Raw genomic sequence first — 19,349 nt, 5'->3', positions numbered from 1 at the left:
TGATCATTATTTTTAGTGATAAGCTGGCTTGGTGGAAGAACTGAATTGCCCCGATAACTGAGTTACAGCTGATTGTCTGGTGATGTGTGTGCGGTATGTCTACAGATTGGGAAGGGTGCGACCATGCACCCTAAAAATCACCAGAACTATGCGGGAACCTCAGTACATGCACAGTCTCTCTCTCTCACGTACTCGTAGCTGCAGTTCCCACACATATGTATGTATGTGTGTATTACATTTGATTATTTTCTCTTGCTAAAAATGGAAGCACCAGAACTCTGCTTTATTTATTTCATTATCAATAATGCACGAACATGCGATTTTTATGGTGGTCTTTCTTATTGCTTACTCATTCGCTGTTCCAAGCAGTCTATTTAAATGAGGTTGATCAAAAGGAAGGACATTGTTACTTTTCTAAATCACTTACCTATTGTAATAAAACAAAAAGACCTCCGTGATTAGGAAAACAGTATATTATACTTTAATTGAAAACAATTTTTTAGTTCTTACACTGAGTTCTCCTTCTTTGGAGATGAACATGGCATAAATCCCACGTGAATTAATGGTAATGTCACACAGCTGGTTCAGTGGGGATTATTAGACAACTGCACCCTGGGATTTCAGGACATGCTAATTATATTAATTTTTTATGGTCATCCTATTTTTAAAAATCTGATAAATGTGATTTACCTTATGAAGATATTCCCTAGGAATTTGTGTCTCTTGTTGTAAACAAGGAATAGAGAACTACCTTTTTAGACCTGTATAGATAATTCTAGAGTTTTTTCTTTTCCCTTCCTGGAGAAGGAAGCTGATTTCCAGAGTTTAGGAGTTTCTCTGAGGTAACATTCACATTGTCGTGACCAGGATCTTAGTCATAATAGCTGCTGCAACTAACATTTATTGAGCGTTTATCATGTTTCAGGCACCCTGCTAAGTTCTTTGAATGCATTACCCATTTATTCCTCATGACAACTCAGATAAGTACTGTTATTATCCTCGCCTCACAGGATGAAAAACACGGAGGCTTCCTGTGAAGAAGTCATTTTCCAAAGGCTACTCAACTAGTGAGTGGCAGAGCCAGGATCCCAGGCCAGGCTGCTTTCTTCCAAAACTCCCCTCCTAACTACCAGGCTGTGTGGCCATTAGACTAGCTGGTCATCAAGTTAACGTGACTAGGTTTTTACATGCCCACTACACATCCTGCCTCTCACAATGCACATTATTTCTTTAAAGTTGCCTTAGAATTCACTTCTGAGATTTTGTTCCCAATGTCATGCATGGTCAGGATGACCTATGCAAGTTGCTGTCCAGTTAAAAGGAGCCAGACAATAAACGTCCTCTAGAACTCCCCCAAGCACTGCTGCTTGGGGCGTACAGGTTTGGGCATTTGCTTAGGACTGCTGCTCCGAATCCCTCCAGGGCAGGGGCGATCTGCATGTGAGCTCAGCTAGAAACAGATCTGTTTGCTAATGATTGTGACTGTGATAGTGTGATGAGTGAGAGCTTTAGTCACTTGTCCAACTCTTGCCAATTTAAGCCCTGTTCAGTACTGCCTTGGAGGGAAAACCAGAGGCCTGTGCCAAAAATATCTGAAAAGGTGGTTCTCTGATCTTCTCACGAACAATGTCTTCCACAATTACCCCCAGACAGCCTTAACAGTCTTACCAGTCTCATAGGCTGAGATATGTAAGGCCAAATGTGGCCTATTTTACAGCCACTCTGAAATATAACATGTTTATTAGCTGAACTAAAACTATGCCTTTTTAGCTGTTGATGAGCCATAGGCATAATTTTGTGGCTTGCTGGCCACATGATGGCCTTTAGTCTTCACCCAAAAGGCAAAGATGACATAAACCATTGCACAAACTGGCAGGCACTGTATTTAAAAAAAAAAAAAAAATCCCCTGGTATAAGACAGATCTATGACTGTAGCATGGCAAGCACATTACATTTGATTAGATTCTAAATGTCTTAGCTACATGGAAAGGGTTCCTATTATAGTATTAAATTAATGAAGCAGAAAACAAGTTAAACATGTAGGAGGGGCATGGCTCTGGACTTCTGGTCGTGCCCAAGCTGGGATTGCCACCAGAATATAAACTATACTGTGTATAGAGCACATGACGGTATTTGTGATGTCATAGTTCCAAGTCACCAGTGAGAAACATTCCTCATTTTAGCTAAAAGCCAATACATTTTTACCTTCCCTTTCTCTGACCTCTCATTATAGGCATTAAGTTTTGGCTTCCTTTTTGAGACCACTTTTGGATAGGAAACAAAAAGCATTTTATCACTTCATAAAAATGACTGCATAAATGACACCAGAAGAGAGTAACAAAGCTTTCGTGGGATGGAACTTCTGGCCGCCAGGTACGCTCAATTGTTTGTCTTATAGTGTAAGGGACTCAAATTCCTGTCTCATCTAAATGTGAAGATACTACATATCATGAACATTCCAGCTCACTTTCGAAGAGTAGAAACCAAGAACGCTAAGCCCCTGAATTCCACGTATCTATTCTATACAGCATGATTTCATCTGTGTTATGAGCTATAGATAAGATAAAAGAAACAAAGCACAAAAATTAACAGTAATCTGTGGGCACTGGAAATTAAGTGACGTTGTTCATTAGTTCAAATATATAACATTTACTTATCTTAAGGCTAACTAATGAGATTATTTTGGTAAATAGAAAAATTGGATATGAAGGATTATGGCTAATGGCTGCCACATCCAGTTCGTTTTGGTTTTAGCTGTGTAGTAATGAAAAATTCTCATTACCATAGAGAAGTAGTTGCTAATGGTAACAGTTTTGACAGCTCACCTGGCAATCTTAGTATACTTATTTTATCATTTAAACTGACATAATCGAAGAACTGCACGATGAAGGCAAGACGTATTTACTTTGGTAGTATAACGTTTTTACAAGTAGGACAATAATTTTATAGCTCAGCTTAGCTCAAATAAGTTCCAATTAGTTTAACATGTTTGAATATACTTTTTGTGAGTTATTGTTTAAAGACACTTCAAAATATATGAAATGAAATTGAATGAAGCAACTCTGTGGGACAAGAGGTTCTAGGCACAGTTTGAAAACCACTAATTTAATGCAACACATACGCATCTCACCCCCATTTCACAGGTGAGAAAACTGAGGCCCAGAAGGGTAAAATATAACAATAAACCTAGGATTATAGACTTAATTATTTGCTGCCCTTTTTGCTGTCCATGACCTCTCAGTCTTGATAGGGAATAAACTGAGCTATTTGAATAGGATTTTGCTTTCAAATAATATACAATAGGCCATAAATGCTAGTCTAAGACACATAAAGTAAATAAATATCTCATTGGGTAGATCAAATGAGTTTCTTTTGAAATTCAAAAATATGTGACTTTGTACTCAGAATGTCTGTATTTTCCCTTTTGGGGATTTCTAATTTTGGAAACAAAGGCATTAGTTTAGTACCACTGTGTCACTCTTGATGTTACGATTACACAGTTAAATCTGTAGTTAGGAAACAGTTCCTCGAGGGTTTGATCCTGCTATGTCTGATGAGAGGGCAGACCTGTTTTATAGAGTCTATCTCCTTTTCTCAGACCATCACTTCTGATTCTCTCTTGGAATTCAGAAAGGTTGCTTTGATCCCAGGTATGCAAATGAGTTCAATGACTTTCACAGCAATCCGGAAATATCTTAACCTTAGAGTAGCATATCTGTATTTCCTAAAGCAGATTCCTCTTAAACCTCTCTTAGTGCTAAATCTTAATTTTTACAGCTTTGTTTAATTCTCTGCAATAAAAAAGCAGCTTCCTGACATCTGCCTCTTATTTTTTTCTTTCTTCTTTTCTTTCTTTTTTAAGATAGCCACCTGTCCCAACATTTATACATGTGCTATATTAGATGTTAAAAAAAAAAAAAAAAAAATAGGATGCAGGAAAAGCATAAATTTCACAGACAAATTTCTTTCTATGTAGAATGGCCTTTTGCTTTTTGATAATAAGAAATAGACTACAAATATTATTCCAACAGAGAATATAGGCAAAAATCAGAAGCCAGAAAAAAAAACTGAGTAATGTTTTTCTGATTATAAACCTTTCTTAAGATGGTTAATGTAATGCTTTTATTTCACAACTTTTTTCCATGGCCACCTCTTCCTTGAAGTTTTTTTTCCAGTAAGGAAAAGCTCTATGCAGTTGTGGGAGTGGATCCCTCATTTCTCCTAGAAACACACACACATTTTTTTATGGAAGTGTGTGTAACGTTTTCAAAGTCTCTCTATGGCTGACCTGTCTGAATTGGGATAACTATCCTTTTCATAACTTATCATTTTCATGTCTTCAGGTATAGATATGGATAAAGATGTATAATAAGTAGAATAATTTTAAAATAGGGTTGAATTACATTAGTTATACGTATCTTGGCCAGAAATACTTCATACCCTTAATATTTCCAAATAAAGACGTCCAAGCAAAATTCTGCAACTCATTCAGCTTTTTTTTATCATATCCAATTTTTAATACATAATTTTCTGGTGTAATATGAAGCTAAATTAAACTTCGTCTAAATTATATAATTGTAAAATATCTATTCTTTCTGTTTCTTGCATAAAAACCTGTCATTCTGAGTTCACTTTTATGAGCTAGGTATCTGAAATAGGCAATTTCACATCACATGTAGAATTTAGAATTCATGAATATGAGGCAAAAAGAGTATGAGTAACTTTAAAAAGTTAACAGCAGAAAGCAAAAACTAAAATTGCATTGCTTACAATTCAAAGACAGAATGATTTTCATCCACATGGCTCATGTAGCATTTTAACTATTCAAAGTTTTATCATATGTATTTAGTAAACTATACTTTTGAAAAATAACATTGAGGTGTTTCTCAGAAATTGAAGGACTTTGGGAAAGAATTCTTTGTCTTTTGGTCCTCGTGATTAGTTTTGTAGGAGAAAAGGTTTCTTATAATCTGCCTCATATGTTGGGGACGAGTAAGCTAAGGCAATAAAGAGATTCAACAGGAAGCGTTGTATCTACAAAGGCGAATGTTATACCCACGAAAAGATTCTTGACCTGCACTTCTCTGACTACTCCTCATCTGAGATATTTCCTTTGCTGGTCTCATTCTTGACCCTGCAAATAATTGAGGGCCAATATGGTTTCCAAAAAGCAAACAGCGGTATATGAAAGTGTCAAGTATCTCTTTAAAGCTCCTAATGAAAAAGACCTTTAAAATAGCTGACCATTGGAAATAAGTCTTGCTTTCTCTTTAACAAGGGCTGAGTTTGTTCACATGTAGAATTGCTCTAAGACTACTTGTGATTCTAGTTAATCAGTGTGAACCACCACAGGCCAAAATGGGCCAGCTGTGACCCTGAAATATGGTGTGTGGTGATCACATCACCGATCAGGTGACAGAGTTACAACAGAGAGAATCCGGAGAACATGGTACCATCACATTTGTTCAGGTCCATTGGTCCGGACCTTGTTAAGGAGAGAAACAAGTAACCACAATGAAAATAAAATCAGACTGAGAAAATGACTGAGAGTACTTCACCTGTAGCTTTACAAATGGAAAATCTATAGACCCTGGGATGGCATCATATAGTAGCAAGAACAAGGGGCCTGGGTACTAACAACACATGATTAGGAATGGACACTGGACAGCGGCATTTATTTATTTATTTTTAATGTAAAGCATTTTCATTTAAGAAGCTTATTTGGAACTTGAGTTATATTTATAATAAATGAACTAGTAAATTTGACTGACCTGGCTGGACATGGATCCAAGTTGCACTCCTGAAGTTTGGGCTTGGGTTTGATGTTCTCGGGGTAATAGTGGCAGTACTGATCAGCAACCACACGATTGCTCCTCAGATCGTAACACTCGGCAGATGTCAGCTGGTAACCTGCGGTAGCAAACCAGACAGGCGAGTTGAACCACACATGTCAAGGTAACACGTTTCTTTCTGCTTTTTGGCCATCTCACATTAAGGACATTCTTCCCCAATGCGCCAGTCATTTCCAGGACAAAAGACAGATAAACGGAAGGCTCATTAATTTTTGCATGCCTCAAATACTGAGTTTTCCCACTCAAATTCTAATAATTACATCCTACCATAGGGCTTGAACTACATAAGGACATAGCTAGATTATAAGACTCTGTTGCAAGAACTATTCTTATTAATTTGTTCTGTATAATCTAGAAGCCTAACACAGATTCTGTATCCAAAAGAGATCACTGGTATTTATTTACCAGCCATCTCATACAAGGATGCAAAATTGGCTTCCTTATAACTCAGGCACTAGGGAGGAAAAACTCCCAAATAAATAAACCCAAACACTGCTCCTCTTGGTCAATGGGTGGACAATGGAATATAGCACAGAATCAGGTCCTGCCAGCTCCCTGACACTGTTTTTCCCTAAATACAATCTGAATGGGTTAAACTGAGTAAATGGATGATTAAGACCCTAACAGTAGCCATCATGAATCCCAAGTTTTCCCAAAGAATTAAAACAACACTTCCTGCTGTGTAATTTTTGCTTTACCCCAAATCCTCTGTCATTTCTCTTTAAGTTTCTAGGCAATATTTCTTAGTTCCCATGCACAAATTTCCACTATTTAGAGGATCCTCTTAAAAAAAAAATAGTGTTGCTGAGTAATACTTAGTTCTATTTACAATGTGTTTTACCTTTGTTTTTACCTGCCTCTTTCTTGTCCTGTGGATTTCTGGTGGGATGCTGATGAGAACTTAGATTCTTGGGGTGAAAAATATATGTACATAGATAATTTTTTAAAAATTAAGGTTTTTGTATCATTCTAACCTAACTAACTCCAAAATGTATTCCCCTTGGCAGGTGGTTGAATTCTGTTTTTGCTAAGTACCTGTTAGAAAGTCAGATTTAGAGTGTTTAAAAGTCTCGCAAAAGATTTTAGGAAATCAGACAGCGGTTTATAAACCAGATTCCCAGCTTGAGGCTGTTTTCTCAGACCACCCACAAAAATTAATTGTTCATTAAAGACCTAAAAAAAGAACTTTTTAAACAGTTTTACTGTAAAGATGAAAAGCGTGAAAAGTTATAGGTAAGAACACATGTTCCATTTAACTTTTTGTCTTATAAGAAAATAAAAAAGCAAAATGATATTTTATGCAAGTAAATATATCTTTATTTTTCAATTGCATTATACTCAAAAGCCAATAAGTTTATGACAAACTAATCATTTCATAATTTTCCATAAATAATTTCTACTGAAGGAATTTATCAGGTAGTAAAATATGGGCACAAGCACTAAGTACATTATAAATCTGAGATTACTATTTTTTAAAATCATAATTTGTCAGCTTAAAGTGTTGCTTTGAAGCTATTCTAGAGTATGAGAAATGAAAGTTTAGAACAAAAATTAATGACCAAAATGGTCAGATAATCGTGTTTTCAGATAAAGTTTCACAACGAATTTGGAGTAGCAATTCTTTACACTTAGCAAAATGGTCAACCAGTTGTATCTAGAACCAGAAACATAAAAGGGAATTTGGAGCTCATTTTTTAAGTAATTTTTAAACTGTGGTCCATGAAATAGAAGGGAGGCTGGTTTCTATATCCCTCACTTTTGAGCAGTACTCCACTCTGAGCAGCACATATTCCTTTTATCTGGGCTTCCAAGAAAGATTTCCTTTGAAGAAGGCATTTGATAGCTCCAAACATTTGAAAACCACTGATAGTTTTACTTCTTTACTTAGATGTAAAGAAAATATGTCCAAAGGGGAGGGATATATATGAATCTAACGTTAATTGTCTTATATAGCAAGCCATTGTCAAGGTTACAGAAATTATACTCTGTTGCAGGTCAAGGTGAAACTGGCATATTGGGCATGTTATTGAATTGTTACTTCTCACAAAACCTGGTGTTCATCTAAAAAGCAAAGAAGAAAAAATTGTTTCCTCTGATTTCTTTCTTCGAAACCATTTTCTGGGCTAGTCGTTAATACGTGAATCAAAATAACATATTCCCATGAAACACCAACATAATTGGCAGTTTATTTTTAAACAAAGTGATTTTCTATTCAGCACAGATAGAGCAACTTAAAATTCTTAAAATGTTGAGTTAATAGTTATTTAATAATTAAGTAAAAACACTTGATGTAGTTTTGACTAAGTGCTTTTAAGCTAAAATATAGTATTGCTCTACAGAACCTCATTTTAAGTGGTTTGTTTAAATTATGTAGACACAGATAACATAGCTGAAGACGAATTATATCATATGTTCTTAACTATTTTACAAAAATTAATGGATAATCATTTTTCTTCATTTTGAGGTAACATCCTTCTTTTCTCTTGTCAAAATAATCTAGTGCAGGGGTGTCCAAACTTTTTTCAACGTTTTTCACCAAGGGCCATATGCGGTAAAATACACAAACAGCGGGCCACTCACTCGAGGTGAAGTACGTATTGCTTCACCTGGTTTATTTAAGTAAACTAAATATATTTTTTGGAATTTGCTGTGGGCCAATTAAAAGTGGATTGTAGGCCGCAGTTGGCCCGTGGGTTGCAGTTTGGACACCCCTGATCTAGTGATACGTGTGGGGACTAGGTACTTAAAGCCAGCCAATTAACAGGCTTCCAGGAAGATGGAGTAAAATTTGCTTGATGTGCTCATTTTAAAAGGAACATACAGACAACTTTATATCCATTAAATTAGCAAAACTTAAAAAAAAAAAAAGATAATCCACAAATACTGGCTCAGTTGGAAATGAAATTGAAATATTCATAGACTGCTTATTACCCTCTGGAAAGAATTTTGGTAATATATGCCAATAGCCACAAAAATTCTGAAACACTCTTGAGAATTTATTTCAAGGAAATAATTTCAAAGGAAAAAAATACTTAGGTATTAAGTTATTCATTACATTATAATAGAGTTTAAATGAAGTAAATGATCTTCTATAAGGATATGGCTAAATAAATTATGAAGTAATTCAAAGGAATGACTATGCAACCTTTAAAATTATGAAGAGCAGAAAATGTGGGGAGAAACCTTTTCTAGTAACACAAAACGCTGTCCATATTACAGAGGTGATGGAGCAGAAATAGAAACTCATTTGGTGACTTTTCAAGAGAGATGTGTTTTAATGAATAAATCAAGGAAGTGGTATTCCTTTTACTGCACGGATGATGGGGTAGAACTGAAAAATAACTTGAGTCCAAGTCTACTGTGCAGTGATTTTTTTTCCCTGGTAATACTTTCCTTTAATCAAATTAATCTCTCATTCTTTTTGGACACATCATGCTAGGTAGTAGGCCTCACAAATACTCTTCATTTGATTCCTGAATAAATAAGTTCACTTCAACCAGATGAATGGTTTATTTTCAAATGAACAGAATCGCCTCAAGACCATGCTGTTGCCAAGCTATGATATTTCTTGTCCTGGCCTTCCATGGAATCAAGGGAAGGAGTCAAGACTGTTTCCTCTAGTGGGACTCTACAGACAGAAATATTTATGAAGCATCTAGACTGAGTTATATGCCTTACAGGAGGGCTTCAGGATTTGGCCCCAGTCAGAAGAAAGGACCTGATCCATCACAGAACTCAATTTCTTCCATGCTAAAGTGACTCTACTCTTAGAATAGCCACGTCTTCCCTCATAAAAGACAACAGTTCCTAGGCTAAGTGAACACCGTTACCTCCTCCACAGGTTGCTGAGCAAGGAAAGAAATCCGTCTCCCTCCATCGGTGGATGATAGGCTGATAGAAGATGAACTGGACTGTACTGTTAGCGGGCCCCGAGTTGCGGATCTGCAGGAGACAACAGCAAAGTAGAGGAACTAGTGTGACAGGGAGGGGCTTTCTGGGTCCCTTGCAACTTGGGACAAGGATGTGTGATTGTACTGATGGTCTTAGGTTGTGTGAAGGACTACTTTGGGACAGCAGTGGCAATAGCCCTATCACCCATCTTACCATTTAACCAGCGAATGGTTCTTGTATATTCCATCACTATCATCCCCCTCCCAGTTCTGTTGCCTCAGAACAAGGGAGAGCGATGCCTCAACTCGTGATTCCAGTTGGATCTTATCCCAAGCCACTTAGTCCCTTACCTTCTTTTATTTCCAACCTCTCATAATTTTCCAGGTAAAATTATATGGATTTTTAAATGTAGGATCAGAAATGGAGAACTTCTTTTAAGGAAATTATAAATGCCATAAGCTGCAAAAAAATGAAAGATACTGTCTTTGGTTAACAAAAATAAAAGAGTTAAAGAATTAAGAAGCTCTTCCCACTCAGAGACATATATGGAGTTTCCTGACAACTTGGTGATTTATATATATTAATGTGCAAAGTTACCAATTGGAAGCTTGTGAAAAGGCAAATTCCTGGGCTCAAGCCCAGAGATCCAGGCAATTCGAATGTAGATATCCAAGAGCAAAATTTTGAAAAACACCAACTTACAATATGAAAGCAAATACTTCAATTAAAAACTGTGTTTATGGAAATTACAACTCCTTTGTTTTTTTAAAAGAGGGATGTGAGACAGTAATTTTTTAATGGTTCTTAAAAGCACCAGGTTGAGAAAACATACTCAAACTGAAAGAGAAGGAAAAAGTGCCCACCGGGAACAATGCCTTGATTTCATGAAGACAGAATGACATGTGATACAACATTTAGACAGTTGGGCAAGGGCAAGGCTTGGACAATTTATTATACTAAAGGAAGTTGCATGGACATCTGAGAGAACCATCTTTTACTCCAACTCCATTACAGGAATGACAGAAGTGTCAATCAGCTGAATCACGTGGCTGAAGTCTTCGTTAATGTTTTCAAGCCTTATCACCATCCCAACTGCCCTTTATCTAGGATAAATTCATAAACTTGGCCTTCAGATTTTTTAAAAGATAGCCTTATTTTTCTGTTACTGAATTTGACAACTGGATTAAACACCTAGGATGCAGAGGATAACACGGAAGAAACAGGGAATAGGTCCTAACTCCTAGATTAATGTTTGGAGTTTGGAGGAGAATATGGGACTCCTCCTCAGAAAATCTGGAAGAGCTGGAAAGGAGAAACAAGGAAGAAAAGCTCCAGAATGTCTCATATTATGCTGGAATTCTGACCCAGGGCACATCCAGGTCTTTTCTAATTAGAATAAACAGTGATACAATTCCCTACTTTAAAGCAAAAAACAGCTGAAGCAATACAGTCTTTCATAAAAGGGGTATGGCCTACAGATTAATATTTTTCAATCCTATGTGTCAGATACGGGATATCTAATTGCTTGCTTAGGGATGTAGTATTAATCACATTCCTTGGAAAGTTTTTCTTTTTTTAAAAAAATTTTAGCTCACAAAAGCGTATGGCTCTCTTGGGATGTGTAGTTACCATGCTGGAAAGCTATTAGAAGAAGGCTCTCATTTGAACACAAGTTCTATGAAAAAATAAAAAAGGCCAGAAACTTTGTTTAGATCCAGAAAGATGAATTGTTTTGTGGGGGTTCCTTTTGGGATATAGACATTAAACTAAGTCCTAGGAAAGTGGAAGGGGTTAAATAAAAATGAGAAGGATATAACATCAAAACACTTGGACAAACCTTGTTCTAGAAAAATGTGTAGTATCTGGGCTTATCTTTTGGTCTGGTTAAAGAGGCAAAAGATGGAGCAAGTCCTTTTTTCAGCTACCTGGATGTTACCAATAAAAGCACCTCATGCCCTAAAAGGGAGGAATGAAGGACAAGGAGATTTGGTGTCAAGAGGGAGGGTTAGTAAATCCCATGTTGGAGGAAAGAAAACAAGCAGAAAGAATATTGTTCTTAATGAGTTCAATGAAAATGATGCAGAATGATCATAAATGCTGAGACTGTATGTCTAGATTTGAAAAGAGATTGGAAATGAACTGGGACATAGTTATTTCCAAAAGATAAAACCAATGGTGATGTACAAATCTCTGACCACATCATCTTGTCTGGTTCCTTCCCACTGATAGCATTCCTGCTTCTCCCTTCTCTATTGTCACCTTCTTCCTTGCATAACAACAGAATCAACTATCACAGCCATCGGCACTTATTACATTCCTACTATGTCCAGGGTGCATTTTATTTATATAAAATCTAATCCTAAATCTACTCTGTATCATCTTCCACATTTGAATTACAAGAGAAATGAGGTTCAGAGAGGTTGAGTGCCTTGCTTAAGGCCACACAGCTGTAACAGAGTTGGGATTTGAATATAGGTGTGCCTGGCTCTAAAGCCACCATCACTTTTGTGGTACCAAGAAATCTTTGTTAATTTGTGAAGATACCGTCATTTATCTTTTTCTTTTTAAATTTATTGGGGTGACAATTGTTAGTAAAATTACACAGATTTCAGGTGTACAATTCTGTATTACATCATCTATAAATCCCATTGTGTGTTCACCACCCAGAGTCAGTTCTCCTTCCATCACCATATATTTGATCCCCCTTACCCTCATCTCCCACCCGCACACCCCTAACCCTCTGGTAACCACTAAACTATTATCTGTGTCTATGAGTTTTTGTTTCTCATTTGTTTGTCTTGTTCTTTTGTTGTTTTTGGTTTATATACCACATATCAGTGAAATCACATGGTTCTCTGCTTTTTCTGTCTGACTTATTTCGCTCAGCATTACACTCTCAAGATCCATCCATGTTGTCACAAATGTTCCTATATCATCTTTTCTTACCGCCAAATAGTATTCCATTGTGTATATATACCACAACTTCTTTATCCATTCATCTATCGAAGGACATTTTGGTTGTTTCCATGTCTTGGCCACCGTAAACAAAGCTGCAATGAACATTGGAGCACACGTGTCTTTATGTGTAAATGTTTTCAGATTTTTTGGGTAGATACCCAGGAGGGATTGCTGGGTCATATGGCAATTTTATTCGTAATTTTTTGAGGAACCTCCACACCGCCTTCCATAACGGCTGCACCAGTCTGCATTCCCACCAACAGTGTATGAGGGTTCCTTTTTCTCCACAGCCTCTCCAACATTTGTTACTATTTGTCTTGTTGATGATAGCCATTCTGACTGGGGTGAAGTGGTATCTCATTGTGGTTTTTATTTGCATTTCTCTGATGATTAGTGATGTTGAGCATTTTTTCATATGTCTATTTGCCGTTTGTCCTCTTTGGAGAAATGTCTCTTCGGGTCCTCTGCCCATTTTTCAATTGAGTTGTTTGTTTTTTGTTGTTGAGTTGCATGAGTTCCTTGTATATTTTGGATATTAGCCCCTTATCGGAGGCACTGTTTGCAAAAATCTTCTCCCATTCAGTTGGTTGCCTCTTTTATTTTGTCGATGGTTTCTTTTGCTGTGCAGAAGCTTTTAAGTTTGATATAGTCCCATTCATTTATTTTTGCTTTTACTTCCCTTGCCTTTGGAGTCAAATACGTAAAATGCTCTTTGAACCCAAGGTCCATAAGTTTAGTACCTATGTTTTCTTCTATGCAGTTTATTGTTTCAGGTCTTATGCTTAGGTCTTTGATCCATTTTGAATTACTTTTGGTACATGGTGACAGATAGCAGTCCAGTTTCATTCTTTTGCACGTGGCTTTCCAATTCTCCCAGCACCACTTATTGAAGAGGCTGTCTTTTCTCTATGTTTTTGGGTTATTTGTCAAAAATTACCTGCCCATATTTATGTGGGTTTATTTCTGGGTTCTCAATTCTATTCCATTGGTGTGTGTGTCTGTTTTTCTGCCAATACCATGCTGTTTTGATTATTGTAGCCCTGTAGTACAAGCTAAAGTCAGGGAGTGTGATACCTCCAGTATTGTTCTTTTTTCTTAAGATTGCTTTGGCTATTCGGGGTCTTTTGTGGTTCCAAACAAATCTGATGATTTTTTGTTGTATTTCTTTAAAAACTGCCACTGAGATTTTGATGGGGATTGCATTAAATCTGTATATTGCTTTGGGTAATATGGCCATTTTAACTATGTTGATTCTTCCAATCCATGAGCACGGAATGTCTTTCCATTTCTTTGTGTCTTCTTCAATTTCTTTCAAAAACGTCTTACAGTTTTCAGCATATAGGTCCTTCACATTCTTGGTTAAGTTTATTCTTAGGTATATTATTCTTTTTGCTGCAATTGCAAAAGGAATTGTTTTTTGTATTTCTTTTTCTGAGATTTCATTGTTAGTATACAGGAATGCAATAGACTTTTGTATGTTGATTTTGTAGGCAGTAACTTTACTGTATTCGTTGATACAGTATTTTCTAATAGCTTTTTGGTGGAGTCTTTAGGGTTGTCTATATAAAGCATCATGTCATCTGCAAAGAGTGATAATTTAACTTCTTCATTCCCAATTTGGATGCCTTTTATTTCTTTCTCTTGCCTGATTGCTCTGGCAAGGACTTCCAACACTATGTTGAAAAGCAGAGGTGATAGGGGACAGCCCTGTCGTGTTCCTGAACGTAGAGCAAATGGCTTCCGTTTTTCACCATTAATTATGAGATTAGCTGAGGGCTTGTCATATATGGCCTTTATTATGTTAAGGTATTTTCCTTCTATACCTATTTTATTAAGTGTTTTCATCATAAATGGATTTTGTATCTTGTCAAAAGCTTTTTCTGCATCAATTGATATAATCACATGATTTTTGTCCTTTATTTTGTTTATGTGATGTATCACATTGATGGATTTGCGGATGTTGAACCATCCTTGTGCCCCGGGGATGAACCCCACTTGGTCGTGATGAATACTCTTTTTAATGCATTGTTGTATTCGATTTGCTAGAATTTTGTTTAGGATTTTTGCATCTGTATTCATCAGAGATATTGGTCTGTAGTTTTCTTTCTTTGTGTTGTCCTTACCAGGTTTTGGTATCAGGGTAATGTTGGCCTCATAAAATGAGTTTGGGAGTACTGTCTCTTCTTCAATTTTTTGGAAGAGTTTGAGTAGGATTGATATTAGATCCTCTTTGAAGGTTTGGAAGAATTCACTAGTGAAGCCATCTGGTCCCGGACTTTTGCTTTTGGGAAGGTTTTGGATGACTGATTCAATTTCGTTACTGGTGATCGGTTTGTTTAGATTTTTCAGTTCTTCATTGTTCAGGCTTGGCAGCCTATATGTTTCTAGGAACTTGTCCATTTCTTCTAGGTTATTGAGTTTGGTGGCATATAGTCCTTCACAGTATTCTTGGATGATCCTTTGTATTTCTGTGGTGTCCGTGATAACTTTCCATTTTTCATTTCTGATTTTGTTAATTAGTATCATCTCTCTTTATCTTAGTGAGTCTAGCCAAGGGTTTGTCAATTTTGTTAATCTTTTCAAAGAACCAGCTCTTTGTCACATTAATTTTTTGTATTGTCTTTTTGTTCTCTATTTCATTTAGTTCTGCTCTGATTTTTGTTATTTCCTTTCTTCTGCTGACCTTGGGTTTCACTTGTTCTTCTTTTTCTAGTTCTTTAAGGTGTAACATGAGGTTATTTATTTGGGATTTTTCTTGTTTCTTGAGATAGGCCTGTAATGAGATAAATTTCCCTCTTAAAACTGCTTTCGCTGCGTCCCAAAAATTTTGGTAGGATGTATTTTCATTGTCATTTGTTTCTATGTATCTTTTGATCTCTCCTCTAATTTCTTCTTTGACCCAGTCATTCTTTAAAAGTATGTTGTTTAATCTCCATGCATTTGTGTTTTTTCCTGCTTTCTTTTTGCAGTTGATATCCAATTTCAAAGCCTTGTGATCAGAGAATGTGCTTGGTATGATTTCAATCTTCTTAAATTTGCTGAGACTGATTTTATGTCCCAATATATGGTCTATGCTTGAGACTGTTCCATGTACACTAGAAAAAAATGTATAGTCTGATGTTTTAGGACGAAGTGCTCTATATATGTCAATTATGTCCATTTCATCTAATGTGTCATTTAGGGCTACTATTTCGTTATTTATTTTCTGTTTGGATGATCTATCCATAGCTGTCAATTATGTATTTAAGTCCCCTAGTATAATTGTGTTTTGGTCAATTTCTCTTAGTAGTTGCTTTAGTTCTGTTAGTAGTTGCTTGATATGTTTCGGTGCTCCCTGATTGGGGGCATAAATATTGATGACTGTTATGTCTTCTTGTTGGATGGTCCCCTTTACCATTATGAAACGTCCATCTTTGTCTCTTGCTATCTTTTTCACCCTGAAGTCTGTTTCATCTGATATCAGTATGGCTACACCTGATTTTCTCTGGGTACCATTTGCTTGGAATGTCAATTTCCACCCTTTCACTTTGAGTCTATGCTGTCCTTGTAGCAGAGATGTGTCTCTTGGAGACAGCATATGGTTGGGGTTAGTTTTTTGATCCAATCTGCTATTCTGTGCCTTTTTATTGGTGAGTTCAGTCCATTTAGGGTGATTATTGATATGTGAGGATTTCCTGTCATTCTATCTTTGGTTTTCTAATAAGACTGTGTCTCCATTGTTTCTTTGCCTTTTTGTGTTGTCTATTATTTCTGTGTGGTGGTATTCTATGATGTTTCCCTCTGTTTCTTCTTTTATTACAGTATATATTTCAGTTCTGGATTTTTTTTGAGTGGTTACCCTTAAGTTTATGTAAAAGAAAGTTTGATATTTAGAGTATTCCATTTCCTTCAGCGTGCTTACTTTCTCCATTCCCATATTCCATTTCAGGCCTTTACTCTCCCCCTTTTTATGATTTGGTTACCACAAATTGTCCCTGTTCATGGTGGTCAAATTGCCTCCTTTATTATTTCTTGTAGTGCAGGTCGTGTATTAGAAAATTCCCTCAGCTTCTGTATGTCTGGAAAAGTCTTTATTCCTCCTTCATATCTAAAGGGTATCTTTGCTGGATATATTATTCTTGGCTCATAATTTCTCTCTTTCAATAGTTTGAATATTTGGTTCCACTCCCTCCTGGCTTGTAGAGTTTCTGCTGAAAATTCTGATGATAATCTAATGGGCTTTCCTTTGTAGGTTACCGTCTTCTTTTCCTTGGCTGTCTTGAGGATTCTTACTTTGTCGTTGATTTTAGACAGCTTCAATACAATGTGCCTTGGAGAAGGCCTGTTGGGATTGAGGTAATCACGTGTTCTATTTGCTTCTTGGATTTGAGGATCCAGTTCTGTCCACAAGTTTGGGAAGTCCTCCTCAACAATTTGTTTGAATATATTCTCTGTTCCCTTCTCTCTTTCTTCTCCTTCTGGTATGCTCATTATTCTTATATTGGTCTTTCTGATGGAGTCAGAAAGTTCTTGTAGAGTTCTTTTATTTCTTTTAAGTCTCAAGTCTCTTTCTTCTTCCATCTGTGTCATTTCCAGGTTTCTATCTTCGATGTCACTGATTCTTTCCTCCATCTGGTCAACTCTACTACCTAAGCTGGTTATTTCATTCTTAATTTCTTCTATTGAGTTCTTAATCTCCAGAAATTCTATTTGGTTCTTTTTAAAAATTTCAATCTCTTTCGTAAAATTCTCATGTTGTTCTTTGATTGCGTTTCTGAGTTCATTAAACTGCTTTTCTGTGTTTTCTTCCATTTCATTGAGTTTTTGAAGAACTGCAATCTTGAATTCTCTGTCATTTAAGTCACATATTTCCATATCTTTCAGTTCCTTTTCTGGAGACTTTTCACTTTCTTTTTGAGCTGTCTTGTTGCCTTGGTTATTCATGGCAATTACTGATTTATTATTTCTCTTCCTAGACATCTACAAGAGTGGCTTCTGCAACAGGTTGATAGGAAGAGGTCTTTCTTTTGTTTTCCAGTACTTGTTGGTAGAATGTTTTATTTTCTATCTGACTACAGCCTTTTTTTTCTCTCTCACACGGTAGTGGTATGTTTTCTCTGCACTATTCCAGCTTCTCACACAATGGGGGGATTCCCTGGGAGATGGGCTTCTCCTCTGTTAATAGCTCACCTGGGTCACAGGGCGCAGTGTCTGTGTGGGCATGCGGAGAGCTTTTGAAGTTCCAAAGCTCTTCCTGCACCAGATTCAGAGCCCGTATGTTTCAGCAGTTCTGTTTACTCCTGCAGTGATCCGCCCAGATAGGTGGGGCCAGGGGCGGGGTGAGTTGTGAGAGGTGGCCCAGAGCAATGGCGGTGACCAACACCACAGCCGGCCCTGCTTCCACAGCTCCCTCCCCTTTGCCAGAACTAGTTGGGCTGCGAATCTGGGTCTGCGGTCCACAGTTCTCAGAAGGGCAAATATTCTATTCTTTTGATCTGACACTGCTACTGTTCCACTTCTAGCACCGGGCGGGGGGGAAGGGGGGTTGGGGCGAGCTCTGGGAGGGTAGGGAGGGGGCAGCTAGTCTCAGTGCCTAAGGCTTCCGTTCTCTGCTCAGCAGTGAGGGATTAAACCATCGTTTTCAGCCTTCTTCCCTCAGTCTTTTCTCTGAGGTCTCTGCCATGAGTGTTGGGTTCAGCTGTGTTATATGCTGCCCCCTCAGCCCTGTGGGCCATAAGCGGAGCCCTAGCAGTCCGAGTTCTTCCCTCTCCTGCAGCTGCGGTAGTTCTGGGATGCAGCGAGCTGGGAGCACTGAGTTAGGTCTGTGTCCTGCGTCCACGCTGCTCCTTCTCCACACTTTTCCCTTTTATCCTCCCCTGCTCGTGCGATTTGCCCACCTTTAGGTGAATTCAGTAGTGGACCTCTTCGTCTTGCCTGTCTGCTGTGCAGGGAGTCTTTTGTGGAATTACTGTTGTTCGATTAGTTGTAAATTCCAGGGGAGCTTTACAGAGGCTCACCTCATGCCACCATTTTGATGACGTCTTCCCAGTCATTTATCTTTAGTGATATTCTTTACCTCTCTCTCAGTATCTTCATTTTTCAAAATTTTTCAAAATTTTTTTCAAAATTTTTCATTTGGATATAGAAAAAAAAAGTTTAAAATGAAAAAAAAAAAAGAAGGCTAACCTGATGTCTAACTTTGATGGCCTAATTGTTGTTTATACAGATGAGCCACTGTGTTCCTTTCCTCTGGTTTTATTAATTCTGGGCTGCTGGGACCGCTATTACCATTAGCTCTGGAGCTTCTCAAACCCTAAATCCTTAAACATCAAGTCCCGTTTCTCAAGAGTATGTTGAAAGCTTTAGTTTGACGCATTAGAATTTCGTTTTAGGGAGCTAAATACATCTGGCATATGTAATTTTGCACTTCTTAAGTTAATAAGGAAAAGAATGCTCTGAACCAAGCTTGTCTTCCTATAATTACAATGGCTCAGTGTTTCTAAGTCAATATAATAACTCTCACTGGTCACCTTCCATAGCCATTGATTGCACTGTCATAAGAGAGCTGCAGGGCAGTATAAATGTGTATGTGTGCAATGGTTGAGCTTTAAGTCCCCGTAAAATTAAAGGAGTCAAGGGGAATGTTCAAACACATGAAAGACATCAAGT

General features: G+C 37.2%; 1 protein-coding gene across 3 annotated transcripts in view; it reads right to left on the bottom strand.

The window, feature by feature from the left end:
* Positions 1-19,349, bottom strand: part of ADAMTSL1 (ADAMTS like 1) — an 891,281-nt gene that overhangs the window by 214,416 nt on the left and 657,516 nt on the right. For all 3 annotated transcript variants that reach the window (XM_074330337.2, XM_074330338.2, XM_019739192.3), the window contains 2 exons: positions 9,683-9,794; positions 5,772-5,910 (listed from right to left, as the gene is read on the bottom strand). In XM_074330337.2, the coding sequence (XP_074186438.2) occupies positions 5,772-5,910; positions 9,683-9,794 (251 nt within the window). The remainder of the gene's footprint in view (positions 1-5,771; positions 5,911-9,682; positions 9,795-19,349) is intronic.

Source organism: Rhinolophus sinicus, chromosome 16 (assembly GCF_057876585.1).
Source record: "Rhinolophus sinicus isolate RSI-liver-muscle chromosome 16, RSI-T2T, whole genome shotgun sequence".
Classification (NCBI taxonomy): domain Eukaryota; kingdom Metazoa; phylum Chordata; class Mammalia; order Chiroptera; family Rhinolophidae; genus Rhinolophus; species Rhinolophus sinicus.
The sequence above is the reverse complement of the archived record's forward strand: the minus strand, read 5'-3'. Positions and strand labels throughout refer to the sequence as shown.